Raw genomic sequence first — 23,946 nt, 5'->3', positions numbered from 1 at the left:
TGAGATTGGCCCGAAACAGCAAGGAATGAAAAACCCTGAACCTGTGAACTTCCTCATATCAATCTGTTACGCTCAGTTAGGCTCCATCTGCACTTTCAAATTGGGACAGAAAAGAAACGGAACAGAACGGAATGACATCGAAAATGAAAACGGCCTCGCTACATTTTCATTTAGCACGAGAACCTTCCTGAACAACAATCGTACCGAGTGAGACAAGCTCCAGCTAATTTACAAACACAAGGCTGAAGAACGCGGCATGCCTCGCGCGCCTCGTGCTTCGGATATGTTTGGCGAAGTGCACTGTTGTTAGATCAGTGCACGGGGTTGTAGGTCTGATATGGGACAGGGAGCTTTTTCTTCCATCTCTGTGATGTGGAAACCCCCACCCCGACAGTCTTTATCGCCTCCTGTTCTTCGGCTCCAGCAGTGCTCCTCGCCCTCCTCCCACGCTATGCCTCTGTAATCGAACCGTCGGCCCACTGCCTTGTACTGCCCATTATTCAATTAGCCAAATGCTACAAACGCATCCTGATGGCTAAGATAATTAGAGTAAAACGGTTATCTGGACTGGCCGAGTGGATCTCTGCAATTCAAGGTGAATAGAATAATATCCAATTGTAGCAAATGTAATCTTTCCAAGGCTAATTTGGCAGCTAATGAGGCCGCTGTAGTTTGGGTAATTTATGGGCAAGGGGAAGGTGAGAGAGGCCAGTCTGAGGGAGTGCAGTGCGAGCTGCAGTGGCAGCTCTCTCTCTCTCTCCCTCTCCCTCTCCTAAAAGTTACTGACATAAAACCAGCAGCCTAATAAATCTGCAATAGAAGGAATTGGAGAAGAGGAAATCAGGGCTTGCACAGAGGTCCACCAGTCTGTTACTCCTAGGCTTCATTACACCCCATAACACCCACCCCCTCCTTTATGTAAGGAAAGTTTTAAAGCGATGCTTACATGTCCAGTGTGCAAAGGTTTTCCATTAGAAAAAAAATGGATACCTGTAAAACCTTTTCCTTTTTTAGTGTATTTAAACATAAGGACAATTGATCTTCTTTTGATCAATATGAGAAATGGGGTAATATAACTAAACATTAAAAATTGAGGAAATGTCTTTTAAAAATGTTGTAAATTGAAATTCTGAGACATTTCCAATGGAAAAACTTAGAACACCCCCACATGTATTACTACTTAAAATTACTACACACACACACACACACACACACACACACACACACACTACTTGTTAGTATAGAGTGCCCCATATTTTTCACATCACTGTACAATTTAAGAGTATTATAATTATGACATTTGTTCCTACACACAAAAAGCGAACGTTCAGAAATGTAGTACTGGGTAGTACTGGGTTCTTCTGGGTTCTTCGGCTAGAACAATACTTGAACCCTATTTTTTTGATATACAGAACCATTTCTAAAAAGTTCCATAAACAACCATCTACAAATGTTTTTCCCACCTATGCACCCTTTAAGCATTAAAATTAAGCTGGCTCCACAAAGAGCCACATCTTTAACTAGAGAAAGTCAGGGTAGGCTACGTACCATACCTCAATGACCCTGACAGCTCTTAAAGAGGTGTAAACCAAGAGATGCGCACCCGTTAACACCACTTGTACTTTGCCAATTCATGCCTAAAATCTGAGGAAGAACAAGATTAGAGCAGTGTAATCTGTTTAAACATGCTTTCCATTGGCTTCTCGGCGGAATCCCCTTTTCTGCCGCCACAGCGCAGCGAGCTGTTGGGTGGAGAGGGAGCGAGCCCTCCACCTGCACTGCTATCCATGCCTGGATGCCTGCGTGGGAGGCAGTGGGCCGCTGAAAGCCTACATTTACCCACTTTGGCATAATTGCAGCGTTTACTCTCTGACTGCCTAAGTGCTCCATTCATACTGCTTCGCCTCGCCTGACAAGAGCCTCCGCACAGGGGTTGATTGCTTTACAATGGCAGATCAAAATATTAGAGTGATTCCTCTCAGGAATCATAGAGAGTGTTTGACTAACACTATCATTAAGTTGTCCGTCAAGTCCCACAGATAGAAGGCTGAATGAATGTGGAGAGGGTGGAAAAGGGAGAAAAGAAAAAAAAAAAGAAAGACAGACACAGTGGAAGTGCCGATGATCAGATCACCATTCTGGATCATTAACTGCAGTGAGCTGTTATACAATTGATGCTTCTGGAAACTAATAGCTGCACAAATTGTTAAACTGCCTGAAATTAAAGCAAAAAAATGGGAGTTAAGCTTAAGGCTTTCGCTACATCCCTTAGCTCTGATAATAGCAAGGCCTTGTCTGCTGATCCGATAAGGCAAGTCTGTTAAACACACTGTAGAGGGTGATTTTTTAATCAGCAAATATGAAAAGTTCTACTAGACAACACACGCTAACCTTCACTATCAATATTCCAGCTCCCTGTTTTATTTTTATAGTACAACTCCAGATGGATGTTCCGTCATGAACAGTGAATCGGAATAGCAACATGTTCTAGATGGGGTCAGGAGGACATCTGTAGTAGACGTTCTGAACCATCCAAGGGTTCTCCACGAAGCAGGACTTCTCAAATTACCCAGACAACTTGACAGTCCAAAAACAAGGGACAATCTTCTCAGAGTAAGAATGCTGACATAGGATCAGCTCAAGCTTCCGCACAGGACCGAATGGGACCTCATGGGCTGATGAGACCTGATCTTAGATCAGGCCAGCAATTGGATATCTTTCTCAATTTGTTCAGCCCTGCTGCTTTGCGAACCCCCACACCCCCCCCTCCTCGCTGAATCAATCCTCCAATCTCCTCCAACCAAACGCAGCAAAACATGAATGGCACATCTGTGACATGATTGCGTTCCCGGCTGACGTGGGAGCTGCCTCGGTATTGTTTATTTAATTATTCTATTACATCCAGGCCTTTGGCAGGCTCTGCTCGCGCCAGTTGGCCCATGGGCGGATGATGGAGAAGTTAAGAGGTGCAAACTTTAGTCAGGAGCGTGGCGGCACTGTGGCGCTCCGGGTGCTGCCAGCAAAGCCAACAGTGGCGCCGCGCTCCTGACTCACGCGCTGACCCGAGGCCCCCACCTGCACCAGCAACGCTTCTAGCCGTAGGACCCAGCGACGTCCAAGCCGAGCCGCTCGCCAGAGCAGAAGGCCCTTTGACTCATGCCCATCTGGCCTGCTAGCACGTTAAGAGTACGCCAAGGTCCCTGCTAGCACGACGCAACTTCCCCACCCTGCCCAAGTGGGGACAGGCAGGCAGCGAATCGGAGAGGCCTAAAAGTTTCAGTGACGAGCAACAACTTCTGCAGCAAGATCACGTGTGGCTACGAGAGGAGATGACAAGTCAACAAGCCGCCTCCGACTTCTCCCACGCGGCGTACACAAACACACAAGTTCAAAGTCACACCCTGCATAAGACATCTACAAGGTAATTACTGCAGATGGTAAACATGACGGATGCACACGTATGCATCCCGAAACACACCATCGCTGTCGTGCAAAGACCGTGCATTTTTCACTTTTTGCCATGAATAATTGCACCAATAGAAATACTCCAATCTCTGAACATACATACCTGAAAAGTCATAGCATGAGCCGTAAAAGGTGTCAAGGTTCTTCCTCCACGCATCCAGTGTTGTAGTATCTGGTATTTCCTTTAAAGTCTAAGGAAAGGATTTTGACTTTTTCACTTCACCTTCACCAATTCACTCCCACAACTCTCTTACGTCTATTTTCCAGGGGGTTCATGACCTTCACTTACCACCATTTGAGAAGTTTTCCAATTACTTCTGGTACATCCAGTTTCACAAAGATTCATTCTATTACATCGGGGTGTGCAACAGGGGTCAAAGACCAGCACAGTTTGCTAATTTCCCTGTTCTAGCAGACCTACTAAACCTGGAAATGAACAGGTGCTGAATTAGGTGTGCTTGAGCAGAAAACAGGAATCTGGCATTGCCCACACCTGCATTACTCCTGAGTTGCACCTTGAAATTAATTTTGATGTTCAGAAAATGGTAAGAGAGTTATGAACACATCATCAGTATACCATGGACTGGGAAAAATAACAGAAAGCCAAATACTTTCACTAGCAGCATGCAAAGCAACACACTGCCGAAAGAAACCTCTAAATTGTAGCGGGAGAGGCTGTCCTTTCAACTACGCTCATGAGCAACCAGAGCCTTCCAGTACAGTGCTGAATGCTGGGGATGACAAGTCCTCTTTTACACATGGTATATTCCCCTCAGTGGACCCAGTGAATGTCTGCGAGAGTAGTTTATAGCAATGCCACAGAAGAACCACTTTTGGTTCCATAAAGATTAAGAGTGTAATAGAGATGTGTGAATGTGAAGGACCTATAAAATGGTTAAGAAGCTTTACATCAGAGCTCCGAACGGCAGTGGCTCAACCGTCCAATGAGCTGCCACTATGGCCTACTGAGACATGCCGCTTTGCCATCAGCGGCCTGAGTTCAAGAGAACACAATTGGCCGTGTTCTCTCCCCTCATAACTCTAAAGCAAGGTTGGCCAGCGCAGGCGTCAGCTGGCTGGTGTGGTAAAGCCAGAGACCTGGTGCTTTCCTCCAAGCGAGTCGGATGCTTGGTGATGACGAACTGGTGGCAGTTCGAAAAGAGACAGTGGCTGGATTTACATAGAACGGATTTGCATGGTTGGATTAACTGGCAGAACCAAATTAGGAGAAAAAAGAAAATATTTAATAAATTAAAAAAAGATAAAGAAAAAATATATCTCTATTACAAACATGGTTCTTTATGAACCCATACAAGGTTCTTTCATGGCATTCCTCAAAGAACTATTTGTAGCACCTCTATTTTTAAAAGTGTACCTCTATACCTTTTGAAGATGCCTCCCTAGCAACACACTCACCCATGTTTCCGAGGAGTACAGTGTATTATAATGCACATAGCGATTTGTGAACTACAAGCATACAGTCACATTTTCTAATCCTTTACAGACATTACTGGATATTCTATACACTGCAAGATGGCTCAGAAATCAAGACACAGAAGTTTCTGACCTGGCCTGGCTGGATGTCCAAGTACTGCAGAACCTCTTTCAGTAGAACTGGTGTGTGCGGAACTTGCTGCGTTTGTGTGGAGGACTGCTCTAAATTTCCGCTGTGCCAACCAGGACTGTCAGGAGCAGAACCAGAACATGGGCGTTTAGGATGCAGCTGCTTTCTCCAGCAGTGGCTGGGAGTGCATTTACGAGGAACTTTTCTCCACACATGACTGCAAGCCTGGCAAAGGTGCACCAACGAGCCACGACCAGGGAGAACCATTTTGAGCCTGAAAATAAAGAGAGAGGGATCAGATTTTCTGTCTTCAGAGAGCATCAACTGTTCCTACAGCATGTAAAAGAAATGCACATCTTATACTGTAGTAAACAAAAGCACAATTTATTAGTATCATGAATGGCGTGATTCTGATTACAAGATCTTCATAGAACAGTGATAACAGTAAGAATGTAAAGTGATCATTTCTCACTATAGAGAGATTAAATTATTAAAACTGTATTGGGATCTTAAGCAATTTTGTTTGCTACTGTCATACCATCAATATTACTATGAATTAATAGTGGAGAAGATTTTTTGTGTTAGGTTTTCCACAGCACTTTTTATATGTTCTTTAATTCAGCATAATGCCACATTAAACTGGAGTAGATTCTCCCCCTGTGTTTTGTTTTGTGGGGGTGGTGAAGACAAATAAGAGCTGCTGTGTTATTAAATAATGAATATAAGGTAACAATTTTAATTATTCCTACTATTCACCACAACTAAAATATGTTCTTCTATATTTCACATATCTACTAGCTTGTAGGTCTACTTAATAAACACCAGAAAAAGCCACCAACACAGGAAAAACAATGATCATGAACAACTTCCAGTTCTACTACATCTACTCTTAGCTCTGCTAAGATGAGCTCACTGCAAAACCCACTGATGCAGCAGTCTGATTAACAGCACTGCTATTCAGGGAATGTACCACTTCATTTTGCACTGATTAAAACTACTAGCCGGCCAAGCCCACAGATATCAGGACACTTCTGCACATTTAAAGCACTGCTACAGCGCATCTCCTTAATGAAATAATTTGGGGGGAGATTGAATAACTAAAACAAATAATAAAACAACAATAAAATATTATAAATCACAATAAATAAATAATAAAATTATATAATGGGAAAAAAAGAGTAAAATAACTAAATGTGGCATTGTAAATCCAACTAGACTCTGCATTGCAATACTTCAAACTAGGGCTGGGTGATTTGGTAAAAATGTTTGTCATGCAGACTAAATTCAGGCTAAGTTGCAAATATAAAAACCTGCTCTCCTATTCTGAGTACAGTGATTTTAAGTCATTTTTTAAGCACTGGTAATATCCACAATATCCTCAGACAAGAATATTGTGCATCACTGTAGCAAAAGTTAACAAAAATGACCATGTTTCCATTAAAATTGCAATACTGCTCACCCCTACTTCAATCGTAGCAAAATTAGGGACTGGGTGCTAGTGACGCACCAAAATGAAAAGTTTTTGCCAAAACCCAAACTGAACAAAATGGAAAAACTTTGCTGAAGGCCGAAGGCCAAACAGTTTTTCACAGGTTTCCATTAATTTTGCCACTTTTTGTGCACCATTGCCGTGCTGTAACTCTTTGATTGCAGACCTCTTGACAATTCAGCAGAACAGTGTCTGCACACGGTCATCCTCGGGTCATCCTCTGACACTTTAAAATGCTTCCACACAGCCGACATGTTTGCTGAATTTACAAAAAGTGTCTCACTCTATGCTGGTTGTGATATGATTGCTTCATCAGAAATGTCTAATTGGACGAACACCCAAAAGTAATTTTGGTTTCCAAAATATTCGGTGCATCCTTACTGGCCACTATGTTGTTAAGTAAAATCAGCTGATACACAGATTTACTGGTGATTCACCTGACACTATAGGATAAAACAAAGGCTGAAATACTGCTGAATACACAGATAGGAACGGAACTAATATTCCAGTAACTGCATCACCCTGGGAACGTTTACATGGCTGCATGCTGCCATCAGGCACATACAATCTCCAACTGTATGGGTTATAAAGTTTTATTTCAGATGTGAAGGGTCCACTGCAGTTAATGAGACCCACAGCTCTTCTCACAGCATGTCTAGTTAGGCTGTCTTTGATGATCTTCAGTCTTCTACCAGAGGAAAGTGGTTGGAAGAGGAGATTCTATCCCTATAATCTTGCCAGCGAGCTTCATGACCCTGCTGTTCAATATGCCCTGAAGCTTTGGGAGATTACACCGGATGATCCTCTCTGCTATCCTGATTATGCGCCCAAATTTTTCTTGTTCTTGTGAGGTGGATCATCCAAGCCAGATGGTTATGGATGATTTGAGCATGAACTAGACCATTGCGCTGTAGAAGTGGATCATCAGAGCCTGGGGCAGGTTGAATTTCTTCAGCTGCCTCTGAAAGAACACCCTCTGCTGTGCTCTCTCTCTCGTGTTGTCCACACACTTTAGAATCTTCACAGATGGGTCCTTGGAGATGCAGTCACTGGTGTAGAGACTGAAGAGCAGGGGTGAGAGCACACAGCCTTGTGGTACTCCAGCATTGAGGGTCCAGATCTCATGCTTTCCTAGCCAAACCTGCTGATTTACATGACTACAGAAGTCAGGGAAACTGGCCTGCTCACATTTAACATGGTGAAAGTTGATCATGGTGATCATGGTCTAAATGGATGGTGAGACTAAATCAGCCTGTAACATCCTGTTGATTGATTGTGAGATAAACAAGGGGCAGAGGCAAGAGATCTATAATGATGGAGGAGGAGAAGGGTTGGAAATTGTACTCTGTATTTTCAAACCTACAGTAGAAATCATTCAGGTCACAGCTGAGCTGGTGATCATACAGGCGACTGAAAGTTTTGCGTATCCTGTAAGCCTTTCCACACTGAATGTTGAGTGGCTTTTGAGCTTGTCTGGGTAGTTTATTTTTGCTGCTTGAATCCCTCTCTCCAGTCTGCGTTCTGTCCCGACTCCAGAATGCTGCCCCTTTATACAGATTTCAGACTAAAGCCATGGCTTGTCATTATTACAGTTCACTTGTGCTTTAATTGAAATGCAGCCGTCCTTGCAGGAACTGATGTATGAAGATGTCTGCATTTTCAGGTATTCTGTGTATTCACCTAGTCCGTCTGGTGCCTCTTCAAAAACAGTCTAATGGCAGAATCAAAGCAACCTTGTTTTTTTGAAGGTCTACACTGGTCCACCTCTTCATGGTTGTGACAAAAGGCTTGTTGATAGAGTTTCCACATGGAAGCTGAGATTAGATAGTGGTCAGAATGCCACTAAAAGCTGCTTGCAACTGCCTGTGGAGTGACCTGAAAAATAAGAGCTACAGAAACCAAGAAGAATTGTGTGGAGCTGTGCTACAACATTTATATCAGCGACTTAAATATAAGCAAAAATAAGCAACGACTGGCGTCATGACAACTAAGGCAGCCTGAAAAACCTGGTGCAGTTGCCTGATTTTCTGGTTGGTTTCTGTAATCACTGAAATATGAGGTGTGAGGAAAGTAGTTTCATGTATTGTGTTGAAATAACATTTTATACACACTAAAATAACAACAACACGTCCCCTTAATGGATTTAGAACATGTATTAATCCCAGGAGATTACTTTAATCATTTTTTAAATTATGTGCAGATGCCATCAGATGAGCACTGTAACTGTAAAAACTGTAAACCACATGGTCTGGCATTGTATTTGTTTTTGTTTATATTAACACTCATATTTAAGCATTCATTAGATATTTAGCTTATCCAGTTCCCAGTGGACAAGAGAAAAAGCACTTGATGCAACAACCAAAACTGTGGACTTTTTTTTGGAAGGGATTTTGTCTATTTTTCAGGCTAGCATGCCTCATCAGTCATGTACAGTAATGATGATGCATGTGTTGTAAAACAAACCCAGCATGGCCCAATGGTTCTACTCAAAACAGGACTCTGAAAATATGCTACCACTCATCTTTACTTTTTCAATCGGTCTAAAACATGCCCAGACACCCAGTGTAGTGTCCCTCTTCAGGCTAGCATTCTAGCTCGAGTTTCCTAGACATCCTCAATGTCATTCAAACAAACTGACCCCACACACTTCCCAACTCGCAGCAGTCAGTACAGATAACTGAGCTCTCACTGTTCATTCATTTCTCATCAGGTCGAGGTCGGCCACTGTGTGTGAAACTGAGTGAGTTAGTGAGGGTGACAGAGAGATGCTTATTGCCACACACTGCGCTGCCACTGAATCTTCACGGGATTCTGAATAAGAACAGAGTTAAACTGTAGTTGGTCATGTCCGATGTAAAAAAAAAAATGTGCAACGCAATGGTTTTCAGCCTAAATATTTAATCCAGAAACAACAGCAGGTCATATTTCATGAGATGAAGTGAACGTACCACTCGTTTAAGCTTCAGCATGAGAGTCCAAGTGGCGCGTCTTTGAATAGTGCAAGGTAGGAAACAGGCGATGTATTTGTGTTCCGCCTGTGCATCACAGATTTCACGTTTATTCGAAGTTAAAAGTGTAGATTAGTCACAGGTTATTAACCAGAATTACATGGAAAACTAGTGTCTAAAAAAGTGATATTCTCTCGTATAAAAACTGCAAAAATACCATTTTCAAACATTACATTTTTTTCAATTCATTTTACTAGTAAAACTTTTTTTTTTAAACTCCCTCAATACCTTTTAAGCCTAACAATTAGAATTGAAACTGAGATGGGTACAAAATCCAATTGGAATTATTCTTTTATTTCCTTGCATTATTGGCATAAATATTATTTCTCTACGTTCTAATACCAAAAACTGTGTTGAGAAAATGTGAAATACTCTGAAAACTGTTGTCTCTGACAATAAATAACTTTAGCAATACTATAAGAAGCTAAAAGCTTACTATAGTGTCGTATGTTTTTGAAATGACATAATATTTTATATACCTATTTTATAATATTTTTTATAATATTTTAAAATCCGAATACTATTTTTACAGTATTTCTACATATGCTAATACTTGTGTATTAACTTAAATCATATTGTATAATAATTACAATAATTATAAAAGTCTATATAATTACCCTGTAGTCATTGTCTGAATATAATATATATATAAAATATATATATATATATATATATATATATATATATATATATATATATATATATATATATATATATATATATATATATATATATATATACACATACATACATATACAGTCATGCCCGAAAGTATTCATACCCCTGTCAAAGTTTGACTTAAATTTACTTTTATTTAACCAGAAATTATATTTTTGCCTGGAAATGACACAGGCATCTCCCAGGAGATAACACGATGATGTACAAGAGGCATCATTGTGGGAAAAAATATTTCTCAGCTTTTATACACATTTGAACAAAAAGTGGCATGTCCAAAATTATTCATACCCTTCTCAATAATTAATAGAAAAGCCTTTATTGGCTATTACAGCAATCAAATGCTTCCTGTAATTGCTGACCAGCTTTTTGCATGTCTCCACTGGTATTTTTGCCCATTCATCTTTAGTGATGAGCTCCAACTCTTTGAGGTTCGAGGGTCTCCTTGCCATCACCCTGATCTTTAGCTCCCTCCACAGATTCTCAATTGGATTCAAGTCAGGACTCTGGCTGGGCCACTGCAAAACATTAATGTTTTTGTCTGCTAACCATTTCTTCACCACTTTGGCTGTGTGTTTTGGGTCGTTGTCGTGCTGAAATGTCCACCGGTTCCCAAGGCCAAGTTTCTCTGCAGACTGCCTGATGTTGTTGTTGAGAATCTTGATGTATTGCTCTTTTTTCATGGTGCCATTTACTGCGATCAAGTTCCCTGGTCCATTGGCTGAAAAACACCCCCAAAACATTAGGTTCCCACCACCATGTTTGACAGTGGGGATGGTGTTCTTAGGGTTGAAGGCTTCTCCTTTTTTACGCCAAATGGTGCACACATCATTGTGGCCAAACAATTCAATTTTTGTTTCATCTGACCATAAAACAGAACACCAGAAGTCTTCTTCTTTGTCCAGATGAGCATTTGCAAAGGTCAAGCGGGCTTTTGTGTGCCTTTTCTGGAGAAGTGGTGTCCTCCTTGGCCTGCGTCCGTGGAACCCAGCAGTGTGCAGTGTCCGTTGAACTGTCTGCCTTGAGATGTCGCCACCAGCAGAGTCCAGATTCACCAGGATGGCCTTGGTGGTGATCCTTGGATTTTTCTTCACCTCTCTCACTATTCTCCTGGCCAGCACAGGTGTCACTTTTGGCTTCCGACCACATCTTCTGAGATTTTCCACAGTGCGGAACTTCTTGTATTTTTTAATAATACTTTGCACTGTAGCCACTGGAACTTGAAAACATTTTGATATGGCTTTATAGCCCTTTCCTGACTTGTGAGCGGCCACAATGCACAGTCGCAGGTCCTTAGTGAGCTCCTTTGTCTTAGCCATGACTGTCCACAAACCAACTGCAGAGAGCTGCTGTTTTTCTCCTGTTGAGTTGATTAAAACAGCTGTTCCCAATGAATCAGGGTAATTAGGATGCTTTAAAACAGCTTGGACTATTTGGAATGGTATAGAACTTTGGATTTTCCCATATACTGTGACAGTTTTCAAAGGGTATGAATAATTTTGGACATGCCACTTTTTGTTCAAATGTGTATAAAAGCTGAGAAATACTTTTTCCCACAATGATGCCTCTTGTACATCATCGTGTTATCTCCTGGGAGATGCCTGTGTCCTTCCAAGGCAAAAATATAACTTCTGGTTAAATAAAAGTAAATTTAAGTCAAACTTTGACAGGGGTATGAATACTTTCGGGCATGACTGTATATATATATATATATATATATATATATATATATATATATATATATATATATATATATTAAATATCCATTTAAATAATAAACTATAATTAATCCCCTGTAGTCATTGTCTGAATATAATATGTGTATATATAGATATATATATATATATATATTAAATATCCATTTAAATAATAAACTATAATTAATCCCCTGTAGTCATTGTCTGAATATAATATGTGTATATATAGATATATATATATATATATTAAATATCCATTTAAATAATAAACTATAATTAATCCCCTGTAGTCATTGTCTGAATATAATATGTGTATATATAGATATATATATATATTAAATATCCATTTAAATAATAAAGTATAATTAATCTACCCTGTTGATGTCCTCACTGTGTGTACAGTATTCTCCATCCATTGCTGTGAATGTGGTTGTACCGCTCGCTCCGCTGGGAGCTAGTTCGCTGTCACGCCTTCATCTCTGCTCCAACGTGCGTTGTGGCGTCGTGTGACGTGTGAACCCACTCGACCAATCAGGCGCTGAGACAGCGGGGTGGCTTGTGTTTGAAAATCTTAGCGCTGAGAGCCGCGACCGAAGAGCTGGAGGTGCTGAAAGCGACATGGTTCGGATTAAATAGTTATTTGAGACGTTCGTTGTGGATAATTGGTGTCAACAGGTAAATGGACTAGACGCATTTGTGTAAACTAAACGAAAACCGCGCATTAGGTGACAGTATCTTGCATTAGCTAGCGGAGAGTTAGCTAGCTAAATGTTTAAGGCATGCTAGGAGCCGACAGTTAGCCAGCTTGCTAGCTAGCTAGCTATCTAGCTAACATAAGCTACTTATGTTGGTAAAGTAATACAGCCCATCAGTACCATAACAGTGTCTAGAGCTTGCTGTTGTAACTGCAAGACAAGCTCAATTACTCTCAGATGCAAAGAAGTCATAGCTAGCTAACGTGTCACGTTACAAGCCCTGCAGTTCATTCATTGCTAAGCTAGCTGGCTACCTTGGCTATTCAGTACTGGGTATGACAATAAGGGAGCTAACGTTAGCTAGCAGGATAACTGACTGTCCATGAGTTGTATACACACAAGCTAAGCCTTACGAGCTCGTATAAAGTCCCTTTGCCCTATGTTTCATGTAATATAGCTGTATAAGTCCTGCAATGGCTGACAGTAATGCATAGCTGTCTTGTTTAGACTCTAGATTGGCATCTGTCTTATTCTTATAAATGCTTCTCGATTAGAATAGAGAGAAAAGAAACCAGAGCACTATTATCATTGCAATTAGTCCCACAATCATAGCATCCATACGATGAAATTGCATGCATATATATATATATATATATATATATACACACACACACACACACACACAGACTGCCTGATGGAGCATCCTACCACAGTTGTTTCCACAATGCCACAGACTTGTTTAGTTAGATGATCATTTGAAAGCTTCTGTTGCTGAACCTTGTGGAGAGGCCACAGATAAGGTTTTATCTGATGACTCTTCTGTGGAGCGCATATTTGTGCAGGTGGCACTGCAAAGTAGAAAAGTTCACCACCATCTTTCTTAAATAGCGTAAAATGACCGTCTAAACGAGCGTCCTGCACATTGTACACATGATGTCCAGATGTTATTGTTGTAAAGTGTGTGGTGGGATGAGTGGGGGGTATTTCACAAAGCAGAATATCTCAGTTAGTCTGGTAACGTAAGCCTAAAGCTATAGACTCTGAGACTCTAGACTGTTTCTATTGGACAGGCCTAAATTTAGGCTGGGCTGAGAAAGCCTGCTTGTGAAATATCCTTGTAGTTTAATAAAACATATTTTCACAGTGCCCTTTTTCTCCTGTTTCAGGTAAATACTAGGTGTTTGAGTAAGCAGGCCTAGCTACCATCAGGTGGAATTATGTCGGAAGGACAGGTGTGCAGCCACGTGAAGGTGGTGGTCCGTGTCCGTCCATTAAACTCCAAGGAAACTGATGGAAACTTTAAGAAAGTGGTTCATGTCGTGGACGGCCACATGCTCGTCTTTGACCCAAAGGAAGAAGAAGTGACGTTTTTCCGTGGGCAGAAAGTGGGCAACAGGGATGTGAGGAAAAGAGCCAACAAGGACCTTAAATTTGTCTTTGACCGTGTGTTTGGGGAGGATTCATCTCAGATGGACGTGTTTGAAAACACTACTAAAGTTGTGGTTGATGGGGTCCTGAATGGATACAACTGCACGGGTGAGTATGCTTTGTCCTGATCAATGTTGACCAATGATGTGATAACGTAGAGGGTTGCTTGTGTGCTGTGATGGCACAAGACAACCATATTCACTATTTGTGTTGGACACCGGTGGAATTTGGCCTTCGCACACACATACTCACACTAGTGATGAAGCACACACATGCCCAGAGCGGCAAAACCCTGTCATCAATGGCCCGGTGCGCAAACCACTGAGCCACCACTTCCCATTTGTCAATCTCTGCATCGGTCGGGAATCGAACCATGGTCTCCCACGTGGCTGGCAAGAATTCTAACACTGACCCACCAATGCACTCATCAACCTGCACAAATTAGTTCATGCTGCAGCTTCCACTCACAATCCACCACATATCCTAGTGCACCCGACTGGGTCTGTGTAATTTTCTTCATTTAATCTGCATAAGCTGGGGATATTTCTTAGTTGAGCCAGATAAGCTAGGCCTAAACTTTAGCTTGTCTAATGAGTGTTCATCACATCTGAAGCAGAGCAGAGTAACATTCCTTTTGGACTTTTGACAGTCCTGAACTTAAGTTCCTGTACAATAACATACATTTATGTCAAATTATGTTTTTATGGTTGATCAGTGTACAACTAATTTTCTGCTTCATATAGTCTTATATAGTTATTAAATATTATTTTCAATGATGTCATAGAAACCATTACCATTATGTCCGCCTATGCTGCCTAAAGCAGTTTAGATCTGCCCTCTAATTTTGACATTATAAGGTGTGGTTCTGCCCAGACTACATTTTTGGATAAGAGGATATTTGTTACAGAGCTTATATGATATATCACATGATATATGATAAATGATTTCTTGCTCTTCCAGATCTCAACTTGACCTCCACTGTTCTAGTTAACTGGCATTTCTTAATTACATTACAAATTGAGACAACATCCACCTGAAAACACATCTTATAGCCTTTACCTGATTTGTGGGCAATTATTTCTGTAGTGTAAGTGCTAGGCAGCTGCTTAGAGGAGCCCATGGCTGCTGATTTTTGGGACAAGGCTTGAGGAGTCTGAGGTGCTTCACTTGATAGTCTTTCCTAATGATGCCTTTTTTTAATCCTGTTTGGAGGCATACATGCATACAGGCATCTATTCAGACCACAGCAGTTTAGCCCCATGCATTTACACTGAAGTAGTGTTTCAGCTTGGACTGCCAGAAAAAGAACAGAAAAACTCCCTAATGTTCCTGCAGGACATTATTGTATAAGGCCTAGTGTGACTAAATGATCAGCATTTAGCCACATTAGCTGGGCTGGGCAATATGACGATATTTAATCGTATCGTGATCAGTTTTGATCTCGTGAGAGACTTTATGCTTTTCTAAGCAAATCGATGGTGGTGTTAGTGCTTAATCAAATGCATGTTTCATTACAAACAGTGTACTTAGACTGGTTTAATTAGATGAAGTGCAGCAGATGTTGAGTAAAATCACTGAATTCGGTATTGAAGAGTCTTTGAATAGTAGTGTCTACCGATGTATTTAGTCTGTGATTACATGTATATTTTAAATATTGTGATATAGTATTTTTGCCATATCGCCCAGCCCTAAATCTTGTTCATGCAACTTGTAATGCTTGAGCTTGCAGTTTCACGCTTGCAGTTTTTTTACGTCTTTGAATGCTAATTTGACCATTAACACATCCTTAAATGCCTATCTGTATTCATACTGGACCACAATTTACACCTATTGACACCATGTCTGACACCATGCCTATTTCCAGTCATGGGCATTGAGCTGTGGAGCAGTGGAACTATGTACTCTGAAATGATGGTGCTCCATTCAATAATTTTGGGATGAGGTGGGGTGGTGACCATCCAACATCCTGACCTCACTAATTCTCTTGTCAGAGTTTAATAAAATCCTCAATGCTCTAAACATTTTTAAATACCAGCTTTGGAAGGGTTGAGAAACATAAACAGCTACATAAAATTCACCATCATGTTTTGGTATTTCATGATCTGTTTTTTATCATAATGATATCAAAATTCTTTTATTGAGAAATGAATGTCTGAGAACAAGCTCTCGTGTTTTTCTTTATTCCACCCCTTTGTCTAACAGCAAAGTGACCACCCTAAATCCACACCCTTTGGAAAGTTGGTGATTATTTCATAAGCCGTGTTTAAATTGTGTGTTTGGGCAGTATTCGCGTATGGAGCTACCGGAGCAGGGAAGACTCACACAATGCTGGGCAGCAGTGATAACCCAGGGGTTATGTACCTCACTATGAAGGAGCTCTTTAACCGAATGGACCTGATTAAGGAGGAGAAAGTCTTTGACGTGGCTTTTTCTTACCTAGAGGTAAGCATGGGAGTTATTTCTGTTATTCCACCCTACATTTACACTTTTTGAAATCCCTAAAATATCCACCTCAGTGTGATTTAAATGAAGCATTACTTGTCTGTAGTGGCCTAGAAGAGTTTGCTAAGTCTTTGAATGCAGATTTATGTGTAAATGTTGTTAAATACGCGAGTAATAATGGTTACAAAGTGAAAGGGTATCCATGAAGTGCCTGTGTTGTTCATTTCTGGCTGTGTGCCTTGCACAAAGGAGCTTTCTATGGAAAAGGCCCTTAAGGGAGTATCCCATGTTCTCTGAGACATTGTTTCTTTGCCTGTTTTTACTGAACAGGTTTATAATGAGCAGATTCGGGACCTCCTGGCCAACTCTGGTCCACTGGCTGTGCGGGAAGACGGTGCAAAAGGAGTGGTGGTCCAAGGCCTCACACTTCACCAGGTGTGTGTTTGTGTGCGAGACAGAGAGCTTTCTTATTCAGTACTTCACACATTGTTAGGAGTCCTCTTTTAGTTCACTGTTCTTTTAATAAAACAGTGGGAATTAAACTTAGTCACTCGTTCTTGTCTTTGTCTAAAAACATTCTCTTTAAGAGGGAAGTGTGATCTTGTTCACATGCGTCATACTTCCATGACTTATGTAGTAAACTATACTGGAAGTCTGGAGCCATCTGAGGTTCAGCCACAGTAAACACAAAGTATATGTATACTGCACTATCTATATAGTTATTACTGTCATTTAAATTGTACTGTACTGTTAATTAGCAGATTAGCATATCTTGCCTAAACTGTATGGCTACATTATGAATCAGAATTCAAGTACTGGACCTTATAGGGTGTGGAAAACTAGATTTTCTGTGCTTTATTGAAATTAAGAAGTGTAAAGTAACATGTAAATACTGATCATTTCAAAACACACTCCAGGTTTATACCGTACATTCATGGAAACTAGCTGTAAAAACAGCCTGTTTTAAAATCACTGTCTCTCAGATGTCAGGGGAACCAACTAATTCTCATTTCTCTGCCTATTCAGGCTACGATAGTTTAGCCCCACCCAGTCATACTGCACTTCTCAGGAGTTCTTTTTGCATGAGGCGCAGTATAAGGTGGCCAGTCAGAACCGAGCTAATTTGCCTTACATCGGTCCTAATAAAGTAATGGAATCAGCTTGTTAAATTCTAAGGAATAAACAGAGGTTACAAAGTGGTCGTGTAAAAATGAGTTATGACCTTTTTTTTTAGCATAAGTCCACTTAAACAACAAAATGTAGGATATGCAGCCTTTTAAGGCGACTGGACAACAAGAAGACAAAAACAGAATTGGGACATCCCTAGTCTCTGCATCTGCAACACATCTGAAAGCTTATGGACTTTAGATGAAAGAAGTGGATGGAAGTGTAAGCCTTTAAACCTGGGTCACTGATGTCCTGAAATCAAAGTATGTTTTATTAAAATAAAGAGGAGTACACAGACTGTACCAATCGATGAGTCCAAGATGTGGAAAATGTGACTGGGCTTGGACTGACTACACTCCGGCACACATGGTATCAGCCTGTTTTACATGTTTATAGCTTGTGGATTTATGTTTGTGGGTTTGCTTTAGCATTTATCTTTCTGTGCGTTGCCAAAACGTCTGGATTCTCTATCGTGTGTGTGTGTGTGTGTGTGTGTGTGTGTGTGTGTGTGTGTTCCCAGTCTCCCTCTCTTCTCTGATTGAGTTAACCACAGACCACTAAGAACTGCCATTGATGAGGTGTGTGTGTGTGTGTGTGTGTGTGTGTGTGTGTGTGTGTGTGTGTGTGTGTGTGTGTGTGTGTGTGTGTGTGTGTGTGTGTGTGTGTGTGTGGCTGGACTCTGTGCTTTGTAGCCCAAATCCGCTGAGCACATTCTTGAAGCTCTGGATTATGGCAACAGAAATAGAACGCAGCACCCCACTGACGTGAACGCCTCGTCCTCCCGCTCCCATGCTGTATTCCAGGTAAATGGACATCTACGCAGAGATGCCAGGCGCAACAACTCTGCCTCTTCAAAATGCATACTCTTACTCATACACTTTCTTATTGTTTTGTGTTGTGGTGTAAATCAGTTAGTATCAGTCTAAAGGAAGACATTCAGTTCCATTAAAACTTCAATGTTAAAAATTTTAATGTATATTTCTAGACCAATTGTTTACTTTCAGTCAATAATTTGGTAACATTGGATAGTATTTTCAAAGTGACCAATCAATATCACCACATTATTAAAAACCAAAACTGTACGATTGACAGAATGTACCTTTCTGACAATAGTAATATTGTAATAATGAGAATATAATTTTCTAATACTGCAATAAAGTAATAATGAGAGAATTCAAATTCAAATATACTTTACTGGCAGTAGAAATACTGTAATTGAGTAAAGAGAGAATCTACTGTCTACTAATGTAGTACTGTTTTACTAATGTAAAATTGCATTATAATGCACTGGATCCTACTGATGCTGCAAATGTTGTCATTGTGCACGTCTACCTTCACACCCACACATGAATCCAAATAAGCGTAAGTGAAACCTTTTCTTTTTAACAAGAACCCTTCATGCCTCCTCCTGATCTTTCTTTTGCTCCTGTTCCTGTATTTCACCCTGTGCAGATCTATCTGAGGCAGCAGGATAAGACAGCCAGTCTGAACCCTAATGTGCGGGTGGCTAAGATGAGTCTGATTGACCTGGCCGGTTCAGAGAGGGCCAGCGCCACAAACGCTAAGGGGGCTCGACTCCGAGAGGGAGCCAACATCAACCGCTCACTCCTCGCCCTGGGCAACGTCATTAACACACTCGCTGATCCTAAGGTAGCTCTTTTTCTAACATATAAATGATCACCCAGACTGGAAATGTCAGCGGGGCAATCTTTAATCACATCAGGGGTTCACCTGTGTGTGTTGGTGTATTGCAGAATGTGGTAATATAATTTGCACATTTGTTTCTCATTACACAACACATTGCCACTTATTATAGTGTGTGTTTGTATGTGTGAAGTTGCAGTTAAGAGCGGTTACTTAAGTAGGACTGCTGAGGTTTCTCCACACTGGAATGTTAGAATGAATGAATTGCACCACACAAAAACACCCAAAGCCATACACTCTTGTACACAGCTACAGTATCTGTTGTTCTGCAGAAGCTCTGCCATGAGTTGGACCATGTCCTCAAATGACTGCTGTAAACTCCAAACCAGCAGAGTGTGCAGAAAACACTTCACTTCATACTCACCTACAGGTGCCATAAAGATATGAGTATTTTAAGTTGTTCTTATAGTAAGTTGTATAAATAGTACAATGGTGGTGTTTTTTTAATGATGGAAATAATGCTCAGACAAGAAATTACAAGCTTATTTACAATCCTGTTATTTTGGCTCAGAATGAAACACGCTGACTTTTGGGAGGGGGGCGTTGCCGTTTTTGCAGTGACTGCTCACAGAAGCCGAATATTATTATTATTATATATATATATATATATATATATATATATATATATATATATATATATATATATATATATATTTGCTTTCAAGTTTGACCTCCCTTTATGTGGGCGCTAGCACAGGGCAAATGTAGAAACCTGGACTCCTGTGACTAGCAGAGCCTGGTGGTGGTGCGGGTGCTGTTCTCAATATTAATAAAAACAAATATAAATATATATATATATATATATATATATATATATATATATATATATATATATATATATATATATATATATATTTGTTATTAATCATTTTTAAACCTGGGTTTCATTCTCGCTTTGGTTGCTGTCTGTAAGGAGTTTGTATTCTCCCTGTATCCTTTCCTTGGGGTACTCTGGTTACACTACTCCTTCCACCTCCCAAATATACACACATGGTAGGGAATTGGCTATTCTAAATTGCCTCAAAGTGTGAGTAAATGAATGTGTGGGGGACTGTTCTAGCCATATATGCATTGATTTTGGGTTGGCTCTGGACCAATCATGAACCTGACTGTCGAAAGAAAAGGATGTCTGTGCAGATGGATGAATACATGGATGCATGCTTCCTCACCCTGCTGGTGTAGATCTGCTGAAGTGATGGCAGGTTACATCCAATAATCCTCTCTGCTGTCCTGATGATGTGCTGGAGTTTGGCTCTTTCTTGTGAGGTGGAGGAACCAAACCAGATTGTTATGGAGGCTGTGAGAATGGACTCTATGATCGCTGTGTAGAACTGGATCATCAGGGTCTGTGGCAGGTTGAATTTCTTGAGCTGTCTCAAGAAGAACATTCGTTGTTGAGCTTTCTTGATGATGGACATGGTGTTTTTCTCCCATTTCAAGTCTCTGGAGATTCTGGCTGGATATTCAGATGGATGGGTATATCTTATGGGTGTTGTGTGTAACGTTCTGTGTAAATGTGATGTTGGTTTCCCAGACAGGGATTATACCTAGTCCTAGACATAGCATGCTGAATGAAGAATCTGCATTCAGCATGCTATGTCCAGGACTCCAGGGATTAAAATGTGTGTTAAAAGTCTGTTATCTCAGTCAGCACCTCACACCATGGCATTTTGGAAAGCTTATCTAAACAAAATTTCTTTGTCTTCTTCTTCTTCTTACTGTGCAGTAATTTTTAGCATGTATCTGCTATGTAGATGCTTGATGCAGGGCTGTCACAGGGCTCAGGGTCAGCTCCAAGCTCCAAATGTAGTTTAGATCAGGTTGGGTTGAGGCAGAATTTGCCATGCTCCTGTTGGGTTCAGATTCAGAATGTGGTCATGTGGGTCAAGTCAGGTCAGGCTCTCGCAGAAAGTTCTCGAGCTGTATTTTCTTTCGAGGCAAGATTTCAGGCTCCTAATTTAGGCCAGCCTTGTAATAAACCCATTTGTCTTCTTCTGTTTGTCACTCTGATGTCCTCTGGCCTACACCCAGGAGTGACCTGCTGGGCTCCTATCCTAGAAGTACGCTTTCCATGGCATTCACTTCCAGGGTATCACCCCCCCACCCCCCCCACCCCCCCCCCCCCCCCACACACACACACACACACACACACACACACACACACACTTTGACTTTTGGGCCGAACCCAGGGGCTCCTCTGGCTCCATGGCTCAGGGCCTGATGCTATCTGTGCTAAGATAGCTGCACCTCTCTTAGCCCAGGCTCTATTGTGTACACTAATCCCTGTCCTCAGGGGCCTCTGTTTGTGTGTCTGCGTCTGTGTGTGGGATCCTTGTCTATGCAGTGCATTCGACTCCGGCACGCCGCCACCACAGACTCTGTGTGGAATTGTATCCAGATTTCCCCCCCCTTCCTCCCTCCCTCCCTGCTCGGAGAGGGATAGAGAATAATTTATACCCAATCCCATTAGCGCGTGACTGCTATAGATTGTAGTCTCACAAAATGCTGTTAAATCTGCCTCCGAGTGTTTGTTTCGTGCCGTGAACTGTGATAAACTGCTTTCGTATTTGTTTTGGAGGATTTAGAGCATCGTGTCTCGGCTACAGTGTTCAGATTGCTTTTCCTTTGTCCTCTTCTAAACAGCATTATATGGGAAAATGTTTCTTACACGTTCCACGACATTGCATTTCACCGTTTGTGATTTTCGCCGGAGCGATGTGCCGGAATGACATAACATACCAATTAGATTAACATTTGCCTTCAAAGAAATCTGTGTGTATCGAGGAGTGTGTCTGCTGGTCGCATCACCTAATGAAATTAGCATCCTGTATTTAAATATTTACATTCATATAAAAAAATACAAAAACATTATCAGTCAATTGCAGTCGCGTCTCCAATCCTAGGCCAGTGGAAGGTGGGAACCATTCTGCATTTTCTTCACTTACCTTTGTTCTACAAATGCCATGAATTCACACGCTGTCACCAATGTTGTTGCCGTTGGCCAATTCCTCCACTCCTCTTATTTTGGACTGAAGCCTTCTGGGCACTGTGGAAAACCTCCAGTGTTGTGTTGTATAACACGTGGCTGGTGTTTTGTTCATTTTCAATGGGTGCCCTTCAGAACCTGTGGCTGTTGTCCTGCAGTGGTAGGAATCTTGTTATTGCAGCCCTTCCCCTTTGACCCTTAGCCATCGTGTCAGATGCTAATTAAAAGCAGCCCAGGTTTATTTTTAATTTATTTATTTATTAACTTCCATTGCTCTCTCCATTTTCCCTTTAACAGGAGTGGACGGAGTGTGTTGAGGGCTGTGGGCGTGTGGCGCAGGTGATGCTGGCCATTATGGAGTGATAATTAAAACCACACTCTAGCCTGAGCCACTCTGACAGGCCTAATTTATACTGTTAAGTAGTTGAGGTGCGACTTTGGATTGGGTGGAGTAACTGTTTTAACAGCGGCTAAACTCATAGAGGTGTGTGCGCACGCATGCATCTAAGCTATTTTTCTTCTTCAAGTATACTTGAAGGACTGGACTGAAGGACTTGGAGAGTTTTACGAGTTTGCTTTCTCTAGCAGACAGACGTCCAAATCATTTTCTCTTGTTTGTTTTGTTTATTTGTCTGAACAGCACAGAGAGCCTTTTAAGGATGCCTTCTATTCTGCATCCAGTGTGTGTTTATTTGTCCAATACTGCGGTTGGTTTATGAAAAGGCTTTTTCCCCAAGCCTGTTTACGTTACGAGTGGGGTTGCCCTGAAAGTTGGCAGAAGTAAAAGGCTTTGTAGTAAATAGAATGCAACGGCCACCTCCTTGGTTTATACACTTTTTGTCCATTATATCAGCTTACAGCTTATACTTACAGTGACACTGACATGGTGGTGGTGTGTTACCAGTGTGTGTTTCGCTGGTAAGACTGGATCAGGCACAGCAGTGCTGCTGGAGTTTTTAAACCCTGCGTCCAATCACAGTCTACTCTATTAGTCTACATCCCTACCTAGTGGGTCCACCTTGTCTCATCTGTTGCTGCACAGTTTGTGTTGGTCATCCTGTAGTCCTTCATCAGTGGTCATAAGATGCTGCCCACAGGACACTTTTGGTTGAATATTTCTGGTAGGTGGACTGTTCTTAGTCCCGCAGTGACACTGAGGCGTTTTAAAAACTCCAGGACTTGTACCAGTGCAACACACACACACACACACTTGTATGCCACCACCATGTCTGTGGCACTGCAGCTTGCTGTCTCAGTGGTGGTCCTATGAAGTAGACAAATACACTTCAAACATTTTGTTCCATATCCGTCATACTTCTGAATGCCCCTGGACCTTCTGAATTACAAGGTCTTGATTAGCCAAAATTGAAACCGAAGAACTTTGTAAAAGAAAATGCAAACTGATCAGTGTTTCCAGCAACTGCTGCTTTTTATGCAGTTCCTATAGATCAAATCACCAACCTTTTGTGGTACAATGTGAGCGAAGTCTCCCTCACCACAGGTAGCATCTATAATGGACTGTTTTGAACCGCCGTTATCTCTTGGTAGTACATGGCTGTAGCCCTTTGACAGTCCAGAGACGCAAGACGGCGCATCAGTGGCCTTTTTAATAAGGGCTGAAGTTGC

General features: G+C 41.3%; 2 protein-coding genes across 2 annotated transcripts in view; one reads left to right on the top strand and one right to left on the bottom strand.

Annotated features, from left to right (window-relative positions):
* mettl15 (methyltransferase 15, mitochondrial 12S rRNA N4-cytidine) overlaps window positions 1-9,495 on the bottom strand; it is a 96,664-nt gene extending 87,169 nt beyond the window's left edge. Inside the window, exons 1-2 of the mRNA XM_072671183.1 lie at window positions 9,467-9,495; window positions 5,033-5,303 (exon numbers count right to left, since the gene is read on the bottom strand). Of these exons, the coding sequence (XP_072527284.1) occupies window positions 5,033-5,296 (264 nt within the window). The 5' untranslated portion in view covers window positions 5,297-5,303; window positions 9,467-9,495. The remainder of the gene's footprint in view (window positions 1-5,032; window positions 5,304-9,466) is intronic.
* Window positions 9,496-12,553: 3,058 nt separating this feature from the next.
* Window positions 12,554-23,946, top strand: part of kif18a (kinesin family member 18A) — a 31,630-nt gene continuing 20,237 nt past the window's right edge. The window contains exons 1-6 of the mRNA XM_072671492.1: window positions 12,554-12,573; window positions 13,760-14,129; window positions 16,306-16,463; window positions 16,794-16,898; window positions 18,323-18,433; window positions 19,083-19,280. Of these exons, the coding sequence (XP_072527593.1) occupies window positions 13,811-14,129; window positions 16,306-16,463; window positions 16,794-16,898; window positions 18,323-18,433; window positions 19,083-19,280 (891 nt within the window). The 5' untranslated portion in view covers window positions 12,554-12,573; window positions 13,760-13,810. The remainder of the gene's footprint in view (window positions 12,574-13,759; window positions 14,130-16,305; window positions 16,464-16,793; window positions 16,899-18,322; window positions 18,434-19,082; window positions 19,281-23,946) is intronic.

Source organism: Salminus brasiliensis, chromosome 25 (genome assembly GCF_030463535.1).
Source record: "Salminus brasiliensis chromosome 25, fSalBra1.hap2, whole genome shotgun sequence".
NCBI lineage: Eukaryota > Metazoa > Chordata > Actinopteri > Characiformes > Bryconidae > Salminus > Salminus brasiliensis.
This window is presented reverse-complemented; position numbering and strand designations above follow the sequence as displayed.